Here is an 18813-nt window from a genome sequence, read left to right on the forward strand (position 1 = left end):
TTTACTTTCCTGACAGATCATACCTATGTGTTATGTAAGAGAATGATTCCCTATTCTCATCCATTTAACTATACAAGATAATAAGGCCTTATCAAAAAAAAAAATGAAATATAGGTCAATTACCAACCACATGGCTAACACGTGACCGTACTAATATTTGACAATTTTATACTCATGGAAGAGAAGGAGATGGAGTACCTAAACTGGCAGTGCTAGGTATTCAGGACCTACAGAACATCTACCAATTATTGCTTTTTGATCATTCCCAAATTTAAGGGGTGCGACCAATTTTAAGAGGGACCGCGGTAGAGCGTTCACCTCTGGTGTTTGGGGTCCCTGGTTCGATCCCAGCTCACGCCAAGTGAACTTTGTGGTGGACAAACACCGTGTGCTTCGGTTTCCTCGGGGTCAGTGGCGGCGATAAGGGCCCTGCAGACCCCGCGCTGCGGGGGGCCCCTACAAGGTACGCTCAGCAAGACTTATTTTACGTCATTTATAATTTTAATGCAGTTTGAAAGCGTTTCTACACAGCCTATAACTAATTCTAACAGTTTCATTACCATTTTGAGAATCGAACATAAAAAAAAAAACGATAAAATTATAGACAAATTCTTGCTCCTGAAGGTTAGGTAAAGAGTTCTTACAAATTTTGTGTTCCATTCCATTTCAAGTGAAATATAGTGATAGTGACGCTTACAATACCTCTCCTTAGTTTTATCATATGTGTTTGTGTGTTGAGTGTTCAAGTGTGACGATACAAGAAGAGTTTCCCTTTCGTTTTATTCTCGGCAATAAGAGTACTGTATTTTACGCGAGTACACAAAAATATTCTACGTTAATGTTCCTTTGTGTGGACTGTAGTTACAGTATAATCCCGGATAACCGAAGCCCGAATTATCCGAAATCGCAAATCCAATAAACATGTACTGTACTGTACTGTACGGGAATAATCTAGAAGACGGGGACGCGCTAGGCTGTGCTATTACAGTACTAACTACATATAGATGTACTGTAGTCCTAAAAATGTTCATTTAACTTCCAAAAACTAAAAACTGAAACCACTGGCGTAACAAACCTGAAGTCCTGAGCCGGCCTCAATGCCATATGTTAACGACTGGTGGACCTACAACCAGGGTGGAAAAAAATCATTATTTTTTTAAAAAAATCATTTTTGTTGATTTTTTTATTTGAATCGATTTTTTAAATTTAAATCAAATCTTTCTCCTCGTATAATAGAAGTCACGAACTGAAGAAAAAACATTAGGAATTAGTATTAAATGTTACTTATGCCATTTAAGCGAAAGTATTGAGGTTAAATTTTGAATTAATCCCCAATCGTTAACCTATTTCAATCCCAAACAATATTTCTTCAGCATGAAGGAAAAAGTACAGCAACATTTATCAACATGACACTTTTCTTTTCACGAAAGTTACTGATATTTCGCAGGGGCATATTTTAAAAAATCGGAACTAGCTAGCGGCATGAAATACATATAAAGTATATATATTTCACCTAAAATTAAGTAACTAACTCTATGGTCTATGGAACTCGGAGCTTCAATGCCACGTTTACAAAAGCTCTCCATTGATTTCTATCCTTAGCCAATTGGATCCAGTTTCTACTTTGTATTCTTATTTCTGCGAGATGCATCTTAATATTGTCCTCCCATCTGCGCCTAGGTCTTCCTAATGATCTTTCTCCGATTGGTTTTCCAGTTAAGACTTTGAAAGCGTTCCTACCTTCTTCCATTCTGGCCACATGACCTGTCCACCTGAATCTCCTAGACTTGATGACCTTAACAGTGTTGGGTAAACCGTATAAATTATGTAGTTCCTCGTTATGAAGTTTCCGCTATTCCCCATTCCCGTTCCTCTTGGGCCCGAATATTCGTCTCAGGATCTTGTTCTCAAATACTTTCAGTCTATGCTCTTCTCTCATAAAGTGACCATGTTTCGCAATCATACAGAGCAACAGGCATGATTATCATTTTATATATTTTAAGCTTCAAATTTCTCGACAAAATTCGCGAGGACAACAGATTTTGAACTGATTAATAACAATTCCCTGCTTTTAGTCGACATTTAAGTTCTTCGTGAATATGGTTTAGGTCTGTTAATATTGATCCTAGATATTTGAAAGTATCCACTTTATCAAAAGTATTATTCGATATTTTAACGCATTCAAAATTTGCCGTATTGTGATCCCGAGGAACCTATGTATTTAGTCCATAAATTTCGCTTAGTTTTATTTTTTTAGGAGAGGGGATCGGACCAACTCTAAATGCGCTCCTATTATCTGGAAACCAACAAATAGACGTGAATAGAAGAGAATTTTCGCTTTAAATGTCCATGGTGATTTCTCCGTTGGAATAGTTAACGATTTAAAAACGTATGCTACGAAGAGAAGAAAGCAGGATTCACCCGTTGTCCGTTCAAAACGGGATTTCTCTAATCATCGTTTGCATGATACTCGTTTTCATAGTGTGCTTACATACATTTGAGTCTCATTGTATTATGATTATTCACTTTCATAATCGAAATAACAGAACAGAAACGGGATTTTACTTATTTTCACTTTAAATTAATTTATTTCGGATTTTGATTTAAATCAACGATTTTTATTTTTAAAAAATCAAATGATTTAAATCTTGATTAAAATCGTGATTTAAATCAGACTGATTTAAATCAATCCACCCTGCCTACAACTACTTGGGTGACGAACAGGTGGTCAGTCCATTGCGTCACCCTCCACCAACAGGCCTACACTCCTCAGTTTTCCTCACGACGCTGGGCAGACGTCAAAAATTTGGAGTATTCCAGCGGAGAATTGAACCCAGGATCACGTGGATATGAATCCAACGCTGTAACCACTAGATTATGGAACTCCCTAACTTTAATAAAGAATATAAGTGTAGCATACAAAGAAAGTTTCGAAGTTATATGATCTTCAAAACATTTCAGATAAATAAAAAATACTGTAATACAGGCCCGGTAACAGATGTCCATGACTTAACAAATAAACAAAAAAAATATCCGAAATAAGCCTCCTACTTTAGATCGGTTAACCGTGGTTATACTGTAATATTATTATTATTATTATTATTATTATTATTATTATTATTATTATTATTGTTGTTGTTGTTGTTGTTGTTCATAGTAGCTGTAATCATAGTGGCCATACTGTTAACATTGTAAAATGGTACATTAGTACGCATATAGAAATTGTAAATGAAGTTCGAGTAACACATAGCCATTCGGTTCAGTTTTTGCGGGGGGACCCCGAAGCCGGTATCGCCGCCACTGCTCGGGGTTCTCTCGTTTCCTCCCACTTTCTTCATTTCATTCATTTCTCATCATCACCATCTCCTTTAGACTAGCTGGAGTAACTGAGGGACGTAAAACTTAAAGATTTCATTTCATTTTCATTTCCAAATTTTAAGAGAGGTGCATTAATGTTCCCATGTTTTATGAAAGGAAATGGACTCATCTACACATTCATGTAACCATATAAGGTAATAAAACGTTAGCAAAGGAGATAAATTAGGTCAAAAACCTCCGAAATTTGAATATTTGGCATTTTTTTTACCCAAGAACGAGCTGGACCAACCAAACTTACAGAGGTACATATCCTGGTTCTATACTGCCACACCGAATTTTTAAATTTAGCAATTTCTAGAATTTACAAGGGCCTGAAGATACCCTCTCAAAATTTAGGGGGTGGGCCAAGGTACCAACTGCCAAAATTTAGAAAAGGTAATCCTATGCACTCCTGGCCATGAGCCCTGGGCAGGGACCATTACCCTCGTACCAGGGACTCAGGGATACAAAAGTGAGACTAACTGTCGCAATTACTATTTACATTGATGCTGTCTTCTCAACATTTTGGAGCAGTGTGTTGGCCTACCTCTTAAATTTAGGAATTGTCAAAAATAGAGGAGAGGAAGGGAATGACGATCAGTTGGGAATGGCGATGAGCCCACTTTGACCTCTTGCGTGACCCGAGCGGAAGCCAAACTAGTGCTGCTATCTGCCTCTTGTAGGAAGGTTTCTTGTGTATTGTCGAGGAAGTTGTCAGAGGAGACTGAAGTCTACAGCGTGCTAAAACTTGTTTTTGTCGATTTTCTTATAATGATCTACATATTTCAACTCACAGTAGGTACAATTTTAATTAGTAAGATCTTAAAGTTACTAAGTTTCATAAAAAGCTATATTTATGTTCAATGCATGACATATAATTATATTTCAAATAAACTACGTTTTACAGTATTACCAGCTCAATTTTCAAAATGGTGCAATGTTGGGAATGCCGATCAACGTAATCGGTTTACCATCATGGTGATCGCCATTCCCAACAAACTTTTGGAATACTTCTCCAGCCAAAACTTATAAAGAAGGCTAGATGATTACACTAGTTAACAAAGGTTTTGTTACATAAAAGGAAATACCTGTTCTTAAAGGAACTTTTTGTGCTGAATTCGAATATGCACTCAGTTTTTCTCCATCACGTACGATTTTCCCGTAACAGAGGGATTTTCGGGAAAATCCCTCAAAAATTTCCCTTTTCGTTTATTTTACACCCCAAGATCTTGTCCCCTTGCATATACTAACATAGAAATTATACCTAAGTATACTTTGATTCATATTTAACAAACCCTCCAAGTTTCGTAATAATCGCTTTATTCTTTCTAGAGAAATAAATATGTTTGTATGTATACTTTGTGTACTGTTTATTGCACCTTATAGTAATGCTTTCAGATCTCTTAAGTTGAGGTAAAACGTTTTGCTTTATTACCACAAACACATATATAAAATATAATACAATATAATTTACAAGTGTGACAATTTACAATAAACAATAATACAAATGTACCAAAAGGTCATGAAACGACAATCAAAACTATCACAATATATGAAACTTCCATTGGGTTACAAAAACGTACACTACTTCCTTCTTTTGTAAGAAATGTTGCATTCTCTAACAAGACCCCAACAATAGTCCCCCATCATTGAAGGATCCCATTGTCCCTGGTACCTTTTCTCCATTGCCATTATATCTTGGTGGAATCTTTCCCCCTGTTCGTCGCTGAGAGCACCTAGGTTTGCAGGAAAGAAGCTGAGGTGGGAGTGCAAAAAGTGGATTTTTAAAGACATCCTACAACCCAGCTCTTTGTATTTCTGTATCATGTCCTGTACGATTTCTGTGTAACTCTCAGCTTTGTTATTGCCCAGAAAGTTGCGCACAACACACTTAAATGCTGTCCAGGCAGCTAGCTCAGCACTGTTTAACTTGCTGTCAAAGCTATCATCAAGCATTAATTTCCTAATTTGGGGACCAATAAACACTCCCGCTGAAATCTTAGCATCACTCAGGTTAGGGAACTTATCTCGCAAATACTTGAAACCTTCACCAGATGTGTCCATGACTTTGACAAAGTTTTTCATAAGTCCTAACTTGATATGAAGTGGCGGTAGTAATATCTTATTAGGATCTACCAAAGGAGCGTATTTGACGTTGCATTCTCCAGGTACGTAATTCACTCTAGGTTCCCATTCCTTCACTTCATAATGTTTGTCATCAGCTCGGCTATCCCATAAACATAAAAAACATTAGTACTTCGTGTAACCGCACTGCAGTCCTAATAAAATACCAACTACCTTGAGATCACAACATATTTGCCAACAATGGTCCTTGTAATTTATAAGATTTAGCAAAGTTGACATGGTGTCATATGATTCCTTAATCTTCACTGAGTGCGCAAGTGGTATAGAAGGTTTTTTATTTCCATTATGTAAAAGGACAGCTTTAAGGCTGACCTTTGACGCGTCGATAAATAAACTCCATTCTTCTGGAACGTAAGGAATTCCTAGCTCCGCCATCAACCCATTTATATCCGTACATACGCACACATTATCTTGCATTGAGAAATAGCTTGAAAATTGAACATGCCTTTTCCTGTACACTGATATGTTCGTTTCTGCATCCAATAAGTTCCACTGCTGGAGCCTTGATCCCAGAAGTTCCGCCTCTTGTTTTGTCAGGTGCAAATCATGGACTAGGTCATTAAGTTCACATTGCCGGATGAAATGTGGCTCGCGAACACAGTCAGGGATGAACGTTGGATCCTTGGATGTACATGTTGATGTAGATGGTTCATCAAGGTCATGATCACCATCAGAGTCTTTTGGCCATATCTCTTCCCAGTTGGTAGGGGGCTCGGGAAGTGGAAGTTCATCCCCGTGCGGAATAGGTCTAATTGCGGATTTAACGTGGGGATAACTTATTGTGTATTTGCTTTTTTTTAGAATGTCCCTTAACTACTGTGAGACAAAAATAACAATCATCCAGATGGTTGGTGGGTTCTCTCCACACCATTGGTACAGCAAATTTCATGAACCTCCGTTTCCCTTTGGCCCATGCAAGTAAAGTGACGTAGCACGACGCACAAATTATGTTGGGTGCCCAAGTTTTGTCCTGATCTTCCACACGACATCCGAAATATATTTAATATGCTAGTTTCACCGATGGCGTAATGGATCTACACTGTCCTTTAACTACAAACTGGCCACACACATAACAAAAACTATTTGGTGAGTTAACACACGAACGCCGTCCTCTTGACGCTATTGTACTGATCACCAACTAAACTTCTGGTCTTAGTTGGGTATAATGCCGTTAAGATCAAACATGAAAGCACTCTTAGCAGCAAAGACAACTTTGAAAGTGAAGTAGTGTTGAACCACACGTCAATATAAAAATGTACAAAACTCCCTCACCAGGTGTCAAGAACACAAGAAAGAAAGAAATGCGCGGGGGGAGGGGGAAACGATACCGTAGTGGAAAATTCAGACTGCATTAGTTCATTGTTGTCAACAATGAGTCTGTATTCCATTCTTTCTTTCTTTTGCATTCTGTTACATTTGATAACAAATATTGATAACCATTTCATGAACAAAACGAAAAAACTTGGAGAATTGTATATATATGTATTAAGATATACGTATACTGTACGTTTTAAAAAAATATACGTTGGAAGTACATTCTATTTTTATACACGTTTCTAATTTACAGAGAGCAATACAAGTGTGTTGTTGACTATTGTAAATATTCATTTTTATGTCTGTGTTTGTAGTAATAAAGCAAATCGTTTTTACCCCAACTCAGGAGATCTGAAAGCATTACTATCAGGTGCAATAAACAGTGCACACAGTATACATACAAATATATTTATTTCTCTAGAAAGAACAAAGCGATTTTTACGAAACTTATAGGGTTTATTAAATATAAATCAAGGTATACTTAGGTATAATTTTTATGTTACTATATGTAAGGGGACAGGAGCTAGGGGAATAAAATATCTGAAAAAGGGAAATTTTTGAGGGAATTTCCCGAAAATCCCTCTGTTACGGGAAAACTGTACGTGATGGAGAGAAACCGAGTGCATATTCGAATTCAGCGCAAAAAGTTCCTTTAAGATCAGGTGATTTTTCTCGTGTAACAAACAAAAAGTTTAAATTTGTTAACTAGTGTTATCTACCAATTGATCAGCAAAATGAACTGTGTATTATATGTGATGAATTTGGGCGTGACGACGAGCTTTGGTATTGTTGTAACCTTTGTGGATCGTGGGTGCATTCTGACTGTACTGCTGTGGACTCACCACGTAGATATATCTGTGACATTGTTTGAAAAAACGTCAATAAAACATTCAGTTGTTTCTTGGTCTTTCAAAGGCATAGTTTAGCCAAAAAAGACATGAACTGTCTATGGAACTATAGGTGTTTATTAAGCTGGTACTGTGATCGCCATTACCAACATGTGATGGGAATGGCGACCAAAGTAGCAATTTGAGTTTTTTCTATCGTGTTCCCGAACTGAAAAAAATGATCCTCTTTTTATTTTACACACTTATTGTAGAAAGATTAGAGTATGTATTTACAAATTTGTTTCAATATATTTTGCAAAGAAGACTGCGTGTCAATTTAGATGGTCCTGCTTATCTGAGGGTAAAATAAAAATGCCAAATTAATCAAATAACCATATGTTTACAAGGTGGTCGGTCTTCTTTGATTAGACTTTATCATGTTAAATGAATTAATACGAGGGTCGATTTTCTTCCATTGGACACGAGTACATTAATGGCTTTCTTTAAAATTTATTAGGAGGGATACATTGTCCCACCTTTTAAATATGGGAATTGTCAAAAAATATATTTACTGGTAAATGTTCTTTAGGACTTGAATATATACTTATGTGGTTCTCTTTTATGAGGCAGGAATTTTGAACATTATGCTTAATGTTCACTTTGATAGATTTAACATGTGATCATACAAATTAATACAGGGTTCCATTGTCTTGCATATGACATGAGTACCTTGAAACACTCTTCTCAAATTTCGGGAGAAGTACATTTACTCCACCTTTAAATACTGGAATTGTCAAAAAATAAAAATTCATAAATACAAACTGGCCCAAAGTCTCGTTGCACCTTGATAAATGATAATGTAAGTTTTCCAGTTACTCATTGATAAATGCTAATGTAAGTTTTCCAGTTACTCATTGATAAATGCTAATGTAAGTTTTCCAGTTACTCATTGATAAATGCTAATGTAAGTTTTCCAGTTACTCATTGATAAATGCTAATGTAAGTTTTCTAGTTACCCATTGATAAATGCTAATGTAAGTTTTCTAGTTACCCATTGATAAATGCTAATGTAAGTTTTCTAGTTACCCATTGATAAATGCTAATGTAAGTTTTCCAGTTACTCATTGATAAATGCTAATGTAAGTTTTCCAGTTATTCATTGATAAATGCTAATGTAAGTTTTCTCGTTACCCATTGATAAATGCTAATGTAAGTTTTCCAGTTAGTCATTGATAAATGCTAATGTAAGTTTTCCAGTTATTCATTGATAAATGCTAATGTAAGTTTTCCAGTTACTCATTGATAAATGCTAATGTAAGTTTTCTAGTTACCCATTGATAAATGCTAATGTAAGTTTTCTAGTTACCCATTGATAAATGCTAATGTAAGTTTTCCAGTTACTCATTGATAAATGCTAATGTAAGTTTTCCAGTTATTCATTGATAAATGTTAATGTAAGTTTTCTCGTTACCCATTGATAAATGCTAATGTAAGTTTTCCAGTTAGTCATTGATAAATGCTAATGTAAGTTTTCCAGTTATTCATTGATAAATGCTAATGTAAGTTTTCCCGTTATTCCCTTATAAATGCTAATGTAAGGTTTTCCATTGTTTCAGATTGTGTGAACGATGGCTGATACCTTCAGTCACAGTACTGCAAGTTGTTGGTAACAAGTTGGGCGACCATGAGGCCCAAACCTCACCACATATGATAGTAAGCTATGGTGGTTCATAAAGGGCATCGTTGCACAAAACCGTTACAATACCACTGCTGAACTGACAGAAGTTGTGAAACAAGCTTTCACTCACGTTACACCTGCAATGCTCCGCAAAATGTTCTTGCGGCGTATTGTCCTTTGCCATGAGAATTACGGTCGACAGACTGATCCTTCGGACACTTTTTTTTTATCTTAATGAAACTTCTCGAAAGCATTGTTGTTCATGTTATTCAGTTCTTTTCGTGTAGTTATTTATGTACGTTTAGTGTTTTTCTAAGTGGTTTATGTTACTTATTTTCAGGGGTAACGGGAACGGAACTTTGTGGCCACCTTATAGGACTCGGGTATATATATATATATATATATATATATATATTTGAAAGTTTTGGAGGTTGCATTTCTGTCCTTTCATGGGTAAAAGGTTGCGAAAAGTTCAAATTTCAGGATTTTGATCTAATATATCATCTTAACACTGTGAAACTTAGGGGCAATTCATAGTCTAAGGTGCAATCTGATTGGTTTGTCCATGCTTCTGATTTACAATGTCACACTTTGAAATTAAGAATTGTAGTCCAAGGTCATTTGTGAAAACTTATTTTTGCTTAAATTTGATTGGCTGATCAAACTTCGAATTTTGTACTTGGAAACGAAATTCAGGGTATGAAACCTGATAGACAATTATTAAAACCGATTGATATAAATAACATTTTTCACACTTCAAACCTTAAGGTCATTGGTAGAAAATTAACCCTAGTAGCAAGAAAGCTTTGGCGTGTGTTTGGCTTTTGGCTTTCTACGCTTGCACTTGAAACGCATGCTTTCATACAATCTGCCTTTTGTTATACTTGCAAGCGATGCTTTAGACCCTTCACAGAGCGTCATAGCATCATTAGCCATTCATTGGCTATTGACTCGACTTGACTTGTAAAACGCTTGCGTCAAGTTTGAATGGAATACTGAATACAAGGTAGCCCCAATGTAACTTCATTACTGGAATCCATTTTGCAGCATGCATGCATGTTTTCCAATCAAGCTAGATACAAGCTTGGCTGACTTGCAATTCAAGCTTACAGCAAGCGGTTTGCAAATTGTCTCTGCTGCTAGGGCACTCTACTGAAATCTGATTGGTTGAATCCTGCCTCAAACTCCAATTTTTGACTTGAAACCTGATAGATAACTATTGTAACCTATTGTTATACGAGGTATGGCTAGGAAAAAAATAGGATTGATTTAGCTACTGGCAAACAACGTGTACATGAAGGTAAAGCAAGGCATGATTCTATAGCAGGATACCCCTGCAAGATAATACTCCTGTCCATTCGGCCCTATCAGTTAAGAGATTTTTGGCTAAACATGGCATTCCAGTGTTAGATCACCCGTCATATTCGCCGGATCTTGCTCCGTGTGACTTTTTTTATTCCCCACTGTGAAGTCAAAATCTGAACGCGCCTCCCTTGTCAAAACAACATATATACATGTGTCCCTAAAAGAAAAACTATGTTTTATTATTTATTAATCACTAATGGCAATTTCAAATCAACAGAAGTGATCTACATTGTACGCACTGACTACACCTTTTAATGTTATTAGCCAGTGTTAATAATTGTAAATTGTGCTGAGCAGGCACGTAGCCAAGGGGTGGGTCCGGGGGTCCGGCCCCCCTCCTTCGGATCCAGAAATGAAAAATATTATGGAAGGATGAAACAAAAATAAACGAGAAAAAGATGAATCAGCGTCAAAAATATAAAGCTACAGCAGGTGTTTGGTTACTCTTTCTTATGAGCAGCTTTGTGTGGAGGAAACCGAAGGGGGAGGGTCAGTTCGAAAATTGGTATTATTGTAACAAAGCATTCCGAATTCCATCTATCTGCATAGATAACATACACTCTCAGGTAGAACTTAAGAAATGCCCACAATCACCAGTAATATGAGCCATTTTGAATTTCACGGCACCTCTAATCCATTTTATAGGATGTCTTTCTTTACTCCCGAAAGAGTATCTCGTTGCTATCCTTGACGGCATTAAACGAAGATAAGAAAAAGAAGAAGAAAGAAGACAAGTAGAACCGAGTTCGAATGACCTCGGAAGACTATATCTTTTGCAATACTTTTTTAATTTTCTTTTACTCAAGATTTCTTCATAGTTGTTCTTCTTAAAATACTTACTAACATGTCCTCATTTTATTGTCCTAAAAGACCAATATGGGTATGTTGTCAGTAAAATAGTTTAGATTGCTCGATCCTCTGGTGTGTAACCATAGTATTTCATGTCAACCCCCCCCCCCCCCCCGATTACGAAATCCTGGCTAAACGAACGAATATATGTTGCCACTAAAATCATTTAGAATGATCGAGCCCCTGGTGTGATAACCACAGTATTTCATCACGGACCCCCTCCCTATTTCGAAATCCTGGCTGCGTGCCTGTGCTGAGTCAGATATTTATGTTAAAATTGAAATATGATCCTTTGTAAAAAAATTTTTAAGGTCCTCGCACCTCCCTTGATACCTTCGGCGCTTCCCAAGGGAGGCGCGCAGCACAGTTTGAAAGCCCCTGACCTATTGAAATGCAACAATAATTTAACACTTTTGAACTTTAGGACAAATCATAGTCTAAGATCATTATTGGGAAGTTATCTTTGGTGCAATTCGATTCACTGATCGATTTCAACAGTTTTTGAAATTTTTTGTTTAAATATTTTTCGATTATTTAAGAAAATTGAATATATTTGTTTAAAATTTTTCAAAGTTGGAAAATTTTTGCACTCGTTAAAAAGTTTCTGAATATTTTAATCACATTTTTAGTTTAAATATTTTATGCACTCATTCAAAAGTTTTTCAAAATTTTTGATTAAAATTTTTAGTTTGAAAGTTGTTATTCAAAATTTTTCACACATTATGTTCATTATGGTTTGAGTTCAAGAAACAATTCCAAAATTGGGAAATAATTTGATAGATGGAGAAAGGAAATAGAAAACTCATTCCAAGTCCAGAGGCGTTTCGTAAGGGTAGTCAATTGATAAAGAAGTGTTATCACTTCGAACTAAGCAAAAAAAAAAAAACTTATTCTTGTATTCTTGTATATAACGATTAGTACATTAAGTAACTTTTCTTCCCTTAGTTTTCTTTAATTTTTATTCAATGTATCTTTCCTCACGTGCCGCCTATGTTCTAATTATAACTTCGTTCTCTATATTGCGTTAACAATAGAATCAATAAGAAAGTAAAATTTTCACTTACCTCCCAAAACATTAGTAAACTATATATGACCTGAGCTGCGTTATAGACAACTAACGCATTGTTAAGTTTAAATGGCTTTCGGTTTTCCATTATTTTGGGTCCAAGGAATACAGCTACATATAAATAGACTCCCACCATTACGACGGTTGGGACAGGACTTTCCATCAAGGTCCATCCATTCACTCGTGGATCTGAAATATAGAAAGAAATTAATCATTTTAATTCTTTTTTACTATGTAGTTGTTTAGAATTGAATTTTATTCAGAGTAAATCTCAGTTTTCTCTATTGTGAAAACTTCGCGCTTATGCCCTTAGAAAATTAACATTGGGTTATTGAAAGAATCATGATGTATTTTTCTACGTTTCTTAGGTGTCCTGTCTGTATACGGTATAAAATAAGCCCTGACTAACCAATGAAGACATTGGCCAAACCTCCAATGAAGAGCGTCAAATCGCTAGGAGCATTGTCATGTTGCAACATCCATATTGCATTTTCCCTCAAGCATCGCTTCATTTCTCAATAGTACTCTTTATTGATGATTTGACTAGGTGGAACGCATTCATACTAGAACAAAATCTCAAAAATCAAAGAAAACAATAAAGCGTCACTTTAAAGTTTGAGCGACTTCCACGTGCTCTTTTGGATTTCGTCAAAAATGTCTACGCATGGCATGACTGTAGCTTTCTTTCAACTCCATAGCATAGAACCAAGTCTTGTCATTGTTATCATGTCTTTTGAAGAAGTTTGCATGATTCAAAAGATCTTCACAGATTTCCATACTTTTTTTGTTTATTTATTTGTGACTGTGGAACGGATTTTGTAGCAACCCGATGCATGTTCAATTTTCAACTGAAATCACACGACAGAATGATTTGTCGATTTCTGCTACCTCAGCTATTTCGCAGACGGTCAAACGACGAGTTTTTTTCGTACAACATCGCATACTTTCTGAACGTGAACGTCATTACATGATGTTGATGGGCGTTTTGCCTTGTCTTCTATGGATGTTCTTCCTGTTTTGAAAAGCTGAAACCACTCATAACTCTGAATTCGGCTCATGCATTCTTCCTCGTATACTTCCTACAACTTTGTCAAAATTTCTGTAAATGTCTTGCTCAAGTTGAAACAAAATTTGATGCACACAAGCTTGCTTTCCAAATTGTGTTTCATAATACCACAAAATCTCGATAAATACAGATTACAATTTCACTCTAATACTCACAGTCTCACAATGATACAACGTAGGATAATGCAATTTCCCTTATGCTTTGTAATAATCCCATTATGCGGCGTTGTACTCTAAAAGAAACCAAAGGTGAAATCCACTAAACCGTAATATGTAATGTACAGTTTTTGTTTTTGTTTTTGTTTTTGTTTTTGTTTTTTTTTATTATAAAATGAAATACCATCTTTCAGATTCCAAATGATGTCACCTTGGTATCTGTGGGCAATATTCAGTATGACGTCATGCATGACTTCACTGTTTCACCCATCTAATCTACGTATTAAATGATGAAGGATAAGTTAAAAATCTATAACTCAGCAACCAAACACAGAAGGTAGACAATTTTTGACATGCTGCATGCTGCATCTTTCCACAATTTGAAACATCTTGGTGGTCACTATTGCTATGATGAAGATCCAGTGACGTCAAAATTCTGATAAATGTTTATACTTTCCTGGTGATCTCATGTCAACAGCATAAGGATGTAATGAGAGTCTTCGGAGCTGGACCATAAATCACCTTAAAGGGCACACTGTGAAAATCGTAGTTAATTGACTTCAACGTATGTATTTTCATACATAACTCCAACGTAGCTGCACCTACTGTGATTATTTTTTCTTTGTTTAAAAGAGTATAATTTCCTGGTGGTACACTTCAACATACGTGCATCAATTTTTATGATTCTGTCTTTGTTGAAAAGAGTATAATTTCCTGGTGGTACACTTCAACATACGTGCATCAATTTTTATGATTCTGTCTTTGTTAAAAAGAGTATACTTTCCTGGTGGTACACTTCAACATAGGTGCATCAATTTTTATGATTCTTTCTTTGTTAAAAAGAGTATACTTTCCTGGTGGTACATTTCAACATAGGTGCATCAATTTTTATGATTCTTTCTTTGTTTAAAAGAGTATACTTTCCTGGTGGTACACTTCAACATAGGTGAATCAGTTTTATGATTCTTTCTTTGTTTAAAAGGGTATACTTTCCTGGTGGTCCATTTCAACATACGTGAATCAGTTTTATGATTCTTTCTTTGTTTAAAAGAGTATACTTTCCTGGTGGTATACTTCTATATAGGTGCACCAATTTTTATGATTGTTTCCTTGTTTAAAAGAGTATACTTTCCTGGTGGTACACTTCAAAATAGGTGCATCGATTTTTATGATTTATTCTTCGTTTAAAAGACTATACTTGTCTGCTGGTACACCTCAACATAGGTGCATCAATTTTTATGATTGTTTCTTTGTTTAAAAGATTATATTTTCTTGGTGGTCCACTTCAACATAGATGTATCAATTTTTATGATTATTTATTTGTTTAAGAGAGAATACTTTCCGTGTGGTCCACTTCAGCACAGGTGCATCAATTTTTATGATTCTTTCTTTTTTTAAAATAGTGCAATTTCCTGGTAGTCTACTTTAACATAAGTGCACTAATTTTTATGATTCGTTCTTTGTTTTAAGAAAGCATACTTTTTTGAGAGTTTGATAGAAATTGCGTTACGATGTAATGAGAGTTTTTGGAACTAGATCATAAAAGACTTCAACGTCGTAATTAACTGACTTTTATATGCGTATGTTAAAGCGCAACTTGGATATAGATTCAACTATTGGGCCATTCTTTCTTCGTTTTAAAGGTAATATTTTCTTCATGATTCCATCATAAGGATAAAATCATTATCTTTAAAGCTAGATTCTGAAGACTCAACGTGACAACCGTAATGAATCCATTTATATATGTCTATCTTAACGCATAGTTTCTGCATAGGTGCACCTATTGTAATTATTTTCTCCTTGTTTAAAGAGTGTATTTTCGAGGAACCTTCTGATAATTTTCGGTCGGATCTAATGAGATTTTTCGGAGCTATCTAATGAAATATCTCAATAAATGCAATGTGAAAACCGTAATCAGGTTTGGTCCAATTTGATTAAATATTTTGTTCATGGCTTTTAAATAAACAGTTTTCAAAATTGTGACGTCACTGTGTCATCACTATTCCAACAATGACCACCAAAGTGTGGGAGAACTTCGACTACGTTATAAATTGTTTTCTTTCTGTGTATGGTTGCTGAGTTAGAGAGATTATAACTTATCCGTCGTCGTTTTAATACGTAGATTAGATTGGTGAAACTGTAATGTCATATCCTATAAGATGTCATATTGAACATTGCTGAAAGATGCCAATCAGAGTCGTAACTTGTGGGGAGCAGTGGAAAACTGCCCTCTCATTTGAGGTCACCAAAGTTCGAGCGGGGGGGGGGCTTACTTCAAGATAAAAATTTCCTATTCCGTATGATACTTTATGAACATCAATGTATAAATGAACCATGGAATAAGTTCACCACATCAAAAAATATCTCTTAAATGAAATGAAAACATGATCTGTGCACATTTAAGTAAAATATCTAGTATTAGTGAACCTAGAAATAATATATATTTCTTATAGCTTTAAGTTGTATTAAATATTGTCCCCTTGATTTAATTTGTAAATCCTGGCATTTAATGTCCCAGCATATCATTTTCGAAAGAACTTAATTTAAAGTTTTGCTGCTGCCTCATCACCTGAACAAATCTATTTTCTTAAGATTATAACGACAGAAGTTCATATATTTATATAACTAAAAGGCTACTGATTTTCATCAAAAACCATTTAGACACGGCATTATGATATTACCTTTTATTGTAGGCATTGACACATTAAACGTTTTACACACCTTAAAAATGATACATACAGTGTTCACAAGATGGATCCGCAATTATGCATTATTTACTTTGTGTTGCTATGACAACCAATTTCACATCGTCGAATTACTATATTAACAAAATAGCAACGTATAACAACTGAAAGAGAAATTTATCTATTTCCTTTTTTGTTTCATAATATTCTTCTTCCTTTCTTAAACAGCTTGTGCATAATTTAAAAGTAAATTCTGCCCACAGATACAAGTAAGGATTGAAATACAAGTATCGTTGTAAGATGAAGCATAAATGTAAGCATAAATAAATTAACTGACTGAACCTGCGCTATTTACACAGTGCATACTTCTAATATGAGCGTGAATCTCCTTCCCACTTCTCACTATATCTGTGCAAGTCCCCTTACGGACACAATTAAAAGACAGGAAGACTCTCAAAGGAAGTGAATTGCTATAGACAAACATATAAATGTAGTATTTTAATATATAGATGGTGGGGTGAGTTTGTGGCAAACTTGGGTAAGTGATAGATGATACCAAATGCAATTTTTTAAAATTATAATTCCATATCCGAGTACTCCTCGTTGTGAGTCCACAAGCCTTCGAAGTTACCAGCTTGCATTTTTTTTTTTCATTCAGATTAAAGCAAAGTGCCTGAAATGTCCATCAACCCGCTATACATAGTTGCCTTTCTCAAGGGGTGTCAACCTTAACGTTCAAGTGGCAATATTAAAGGAATAGGGTCAAAACGATGCCTAAAATGTGAAATAGAAAGATAAAGACAAGTTTTTGAACATTTACATGAGAACTAGCGAATCTACACAAAATTTGGAATCGACCAGCTAAAACTGCATATTTCTACACTTGTGGTTTTTCAAGATCTCATTGTCGAAAGGATTTATCACAAACATATAAATTTTCTTAACCACAAACATATAAACCTAGTATTTTAATATATAGATAAATGTATTTCATTTTCTGTTTGCGTTACTTTGACATTTTAGTATAGCCACTATGCGAACTGCAAGACTTTTACGTGGGAATGGCAAGTCATTGAGAAGAAAATGATCAGATATATAATATGTATAATTACATCCCTAAGGGATACTTTTGTCTCTATACACAAGGAAACGTCTCCCTTATACCCTAGTAATTCAGATACTGAGAAGCTTCAGTATTTGGATATTTACATTTATAACTGTGTGCATTATACAGGATGTTTCAAAACAACACCGACAACGATTGCGAGGTGATTTCTGACACCAAAATAAGACAAAAAGTATAGACCAACCTGGGTGCACAAATGCTTCCTTTCGGAGTTAGGTATAGACTGACGAAAACATGAAAAAATGAACTTCAAAGGTTCATAGCTTCAAAACTATGAGACCTACCATAGTCGGATCAAGACTTCACTTAGGATCTAGATGTACTCTCTCCAAATATCCAAGTTTCAGAATCGTGAGGTACTTCTACAACAATTTTTATAGAGGTAGTTTTAGAGTACTTCAAATTACATGCCCATAGCCAAACTCCTTCTTTAAAACTTGCTTCGTGAGTACCTTAGAATTCTGAAACATGTATTTCTGGATAGTGCAAATATTATTTCCTAAATGAAGTCTTGACCCGACTACAGTAGGTCCTATAATTTTGGAGCTATGGAGCTTTAAAGTTCATTTTTTCATGTTTTCGGCAGCCTATAACTCCGAAAGGAAGCATTTGTGAATCCAAGATAGTCTATACTTTTTATTTTATCTTGGTGTCAGGAATCACCTCCCAAACGTTGTCGGTGTTGTCTTGAAACACCCTGTATATAATTACTACCTGAGCTGTGAGTGATCTAAACTAATGCAACTTCTCCGTAATTTACACGTCTTATTTACAGGCAATTATTTGTGTCCCATCGATGTCCGTTAATCAGAGGTTTCATTGTATATACTTACCACTGATGGAGTCGAAGTAATAAACATATTTATCTATCGCGTATCGTACCAGCGTGGTCATTTTGGTGTTTCCTCCACTACTATTCCACTTCACAAATAAATTAATTCCTCCAGCTGCTCAGGCTACGACATTTGAAATGTCTGAAATGAAAAAAAAAGAAAGAAAAATAAATAAATAAAATAAAATAAATTGTCAATTAAGTCTAAAATTGCACGAGACAATATGTCTATATGCACATAATAATTACTTATTGGAAAATAGTATTGAAAAATAAAGCACACCCTGTTGAAAATAGCAACGAAACTAAATTGAAAATACGAGGAGTAACCAGAAAGTAGGTTACAAAG

The 18813-nt window shown here is 35.3% G+C and overlaps 1 protein-coding gene across 1 annotated transcript in view; it reads right to left on the bottom strand.

Moving 5' to 3' along the window:
• Positions 1-18813, bottom strand: part of LOC145672926 (very long chain fatty acid elongase AAEL008004-like) — a 153007-nt gene that overhangs the window by 65477 nt on the left and 68717 nt on the right. The window contains exons 2-3 of the mRNA XM_081742142.1: positions 18466-18606; positions 12600-12790 (exon numbers count right to left, since the gene is read on the bottom strand). Coding sequence (XP_081598268.1) covers positions 12600-12790; positions 18466-18526 — 252 coding nt within the window. The 5' untranslated portion in view covers positions 18527-18606. The remainder of the gene's footprint in view (positions 1-12599; positions 12791-18465; positions 18607-18813) is intronic.

Source organism: Thermobia domestica, chromosome 16 (assembly GCF_964235325.1).
Source record: "Thermobia domestica chromosome 16, izTheDome1.hap1.1, whole genome shotgun sequence".
NCBI classification, from domain to species: domain Eukaryota; kingdom Metazoa; phylum Arthropoda; class Insecta; order Zygentoma; family Lepismatidae; genus Thermobia; species Thermobia domestica.